General features: G+C 56.5%; 1 protein-coding gene across 4 annotated transcripts in view; it reads left to right on the top strand.

The window, feature by feature from the left end:
• GDAP1L1 (ganglioside induced differentiation associated protein 1-like 1) overlaps window positions 1–3,082 on the top strand; it is a 12,093-nt gene that overhangs the window by 975 nt on the left and 8,036 nt on the right. For 3 of the 4 annotated variants that reach the window (XM_009865432.1, XM_009865431.1, XM_009865433.1), the window contains exon 2: window positions 2,013–2,205. In XM_009865432.1, coding sequence (XP_009863734.1) covers window positions 2,013–2,205 — 193 coding nt within the window. Of the gene's footprint in view, window positions 1–2,012; window positions 2,218–3,082 lie in introns of all 4 variants that reach the window. The other variant, XM_009865430.1, reaches the window with a different exon arrangement.

Raw genomic sequence — 3,082 nt, 5'->3', positions numbered from 1 at the left:
TGCAAGGGATGCTCGTGCCCAGATCCCCTGCCTTGTGCTGGGTTTGCTGGTTTGGTTTTTTTTTTTGTCTTTTTTTGGCCACCGGCAGCAGGGAGGGAGTGATTATGGCACTTCTTGCATGGAGTTTGCTACAACCGGTCTCCCCACTGTGGGGCTGGGAGCGCTGGGGACAGGGCAGGCACACTGAGAGCTACAGCACCCACCGGCACTGCTCCGAGCTTCGGTTTTGAGGTCACTTGCAAGGAAAGAGCATTTGCTGGAAGGCTGGTGTGATGGACATCGCAAGGGTGGGGAGCAGTGGGGCTGCATGAGACCCCCCTGCAGAGCCAGCTCAAGCAGAGCTTTTCCTGCTCTGCCCCAGGAGCTGCTTGGAAACACCCTCCATGGGCACTTGGACGTTTGTGGGAGGGATCCTGAGCCCCCCCCTCCAGGGTCTAGCTCTACTCATGAAGGGATTTTTGGAGTTCTACCACCAGCATTAGATTTTTATACATGATGCCTCATTGCAATCATGCTGGCGCTAGGCGGACTGGCTGGGCAGACCAAACAGGGAGATATGGGCACGTTTCATCACGCCCCAGCTGGGACCCCTCCCCGCAGTGCTGGCCGGAGATCCCCTCACCCACAGACACTGGGGTGACCCTGGGAGCTGAGCCGTTCTCCCTGTGCCATCTCACGCCCAGCAGCTGCATCCTGCCGGGCCTTCGGCCTCGGACCTTGCCAGCAGAACAGGGAAGCACAGGGAGTTTTGGGGACAGGTGCCCTGGGTGGTCGTGCCTGGGGTTTATCCATAAGCTGGGAGGAAAGAGCACGTTGCAGCTTTTCCTCGTTTGATTTTAAAAGAAAAAAATTAATTTGCCAACCCTGTAAATAATTAATGACTAATTCCCCAGGAACTCTCAAGTACTCAGAGAAATGCTTATATTTGTTAAGTTGTATTTTTAGCTGCTGCTATCTGGAGAAAAACAAGTGCTTTTCACTCTTTCAATGATTCTGCAAGGCGGCTGTTTCACATGCCCCGAGGGAATTTTTTTTTTTTTGGCCTGTTTGACATACTTAGTTCACAATGGTCAGATTTTTATAACCCAGAAGCCTAAAACACTATCACTGAGTGCAGGCTCAACACCATCTCAAGCACAGAGCAAAACAGTAGGATCAGCCCTAAGGGTCAGCTGTGGGTAATGGGGATGATATTCTGCATCCAGCCCTGCTCCTGCAGCCCCGGACTCAGCTTTCCCCCCCAAAATGAGTGAGAGCCACCCCAGCGGTGCTGCTCTCTGGACCAGCGCTGAGGGAGGGCAGGGGAAGGCATCGGGTTTGGCACAAAGGATGTGAAGGCGATGGGTGATGTTCCTGGGGCCAGCAGCAGTGAGGAGGAGGAGAGGTGCTGTGTGGGGGCCACTTGAAACCCCCCATGAAATGGAACGTTTTCCCTGCTCTAAACATGCCCAGCAAAGCCATCACCCACGCCCAAGCACGGCACATACCTGAGTTAGCATCCAAGCCTTCTTCAGCCAGGTGGTAGCACCCACTGGCTGCAAGGTGTACTGTTGCTACAGCCTTTATTTTCTTCTCCTCCTCCTCCTCTTCCTGGTCAGGTGTGTGCTGATACAGCAGCATCACTGATCCCCCCCAGCTGAGGAGCTGCCATCTCTCTCCACCTGCTGCCCAGGGGTGGGCTCACAGGCTGCCAGCACCCCTGGCCCCTCTGCTGTCACACTGGCCAGCGACCAGAAGATGGTGGTCCATGATCTTGCAAAGTTAGGATGGGCTCAGGTCTCCCCCATTTGCTGGGAAGGGAAATCCTCGCTCAGCTGCCTGGATTTTGCAGCTGCCCCACACCAAGAGTTGCTCAGCTTCTTGCAGGACACAGCATGTCGCTGTGGTTAAGCGATGGCGGGGAGGGTCAGGGAAGGGCGATGGGGTGGCAGTGGGGCTCGCCGGGGGCCGTGGCTCTCTGGGCCAGCTCAGGGCCCAGGGCTGAGCCCTCTGTCCCCCTCCTCTTGACCCAGGTGCGGCTGGTGATCGCGGAGAAGGGGCTGCCCTGCGAGGAGCGGGATGTCAGCATGCCTCTGATGGAGCACAAGGAGCCCTGGTTCATGCGGCTCAACCTAGGGGAGGAGGTGCCCGTCATCATCCACAGGGACAACATCATCAGTGATTACAACCAGATCATCGACTATATGGAGAAGAATTTCACGGGAGGTAAGGGGCAGAGTGGGTGGGCTGCGTCTCAGGGGAAACTCGGATCTAATCGAGATGCTGTTTGCCAAACGTACCCACTTTGTCCTTCAAAAGTTTCAGCTTTACCCCAGAAGAGCAGCAAGCCACCAGCCCTCCCCAGACTTCTGCTTTTTCCCACAAAAATGAAGGGTTTCCAGCAGAAATCCCCAAACATCCCTTGGAAGTGCTGCTGGAGGTCTCTGGGGCGGTTTGTAACTGCATGTCCCCGAAAAACTGCCTTGGAGACCGTGCTGCTAAACCGGACTGCTTCCCCCTGTCCCTGTGGTTCTTGGTGGCATCCCACCGGAGCCACAGCTGGGGCATGACCCATGGCAATGCTTCTGGGTTTGGCCGCCTTTGCACTTTGGCCTTGGGTGATTGGGAAATGGCATAAAACCCGCCGTAAGTGGCCTCCTGTGAGAAGATGGGTTTGAGCCAGGTGCCGCTCTCCCCCTCCCCTTCCTCAATGAGCCCCATGCCACCGGCCATGGGCAGGGGGCCCTGCCATCCCCAGTGCTGCTTTGCCTTGGAGAAAACTGCCTCTTTAAAGTCAAAGCAAGCCTGCAGTGCTGGGGACCGTGAGAGGATGATGTGACACAAACCCAGAGGAAGGGACGGCTGGGAGAGGGAAGCTCGTATTCCCCATGGAACAGGGCTGCAGTCAGCGGCTGCCCGAACCTGGCGTGCCGAGATGCTGAGATGGCATTGAAGGTGGCTGTGAGCTCAGCTGCTGCAGAAAGCAGCCTCTCCCCAGCATCTCAGGTCCCTTTGCCCTCGTTTCCCCAAACCTGTGGGCTGTCAGGCTGGGCCGCTTCACTGAGGAACCTTCAAAGCTGAGCAGGGAGCTTGGGCTGTGCCA

This window comes from Apaloderma vittatum, unplaced genomic scaffold, assembly GCF_000703405.1.
Source record: "Apaloderma vittatum isolate BGI_N311 unplaced genomic scaffold, ASM70340v1 scaffold19822, whole genome shotgun sequence".
NCBI classification, from domain to species: domain Eukaryota; kingdom Metazoa; phylum Chordata; class Aves; order Trogoniformes; family Trogonidae; genus Apaloderma; species Apaloderma vittatum.
The sequence above is the reverse complement of the archived record's forward strand: the minus strand, read 5'-3'. Positions and strand labels throughout refer to the sequence as shown.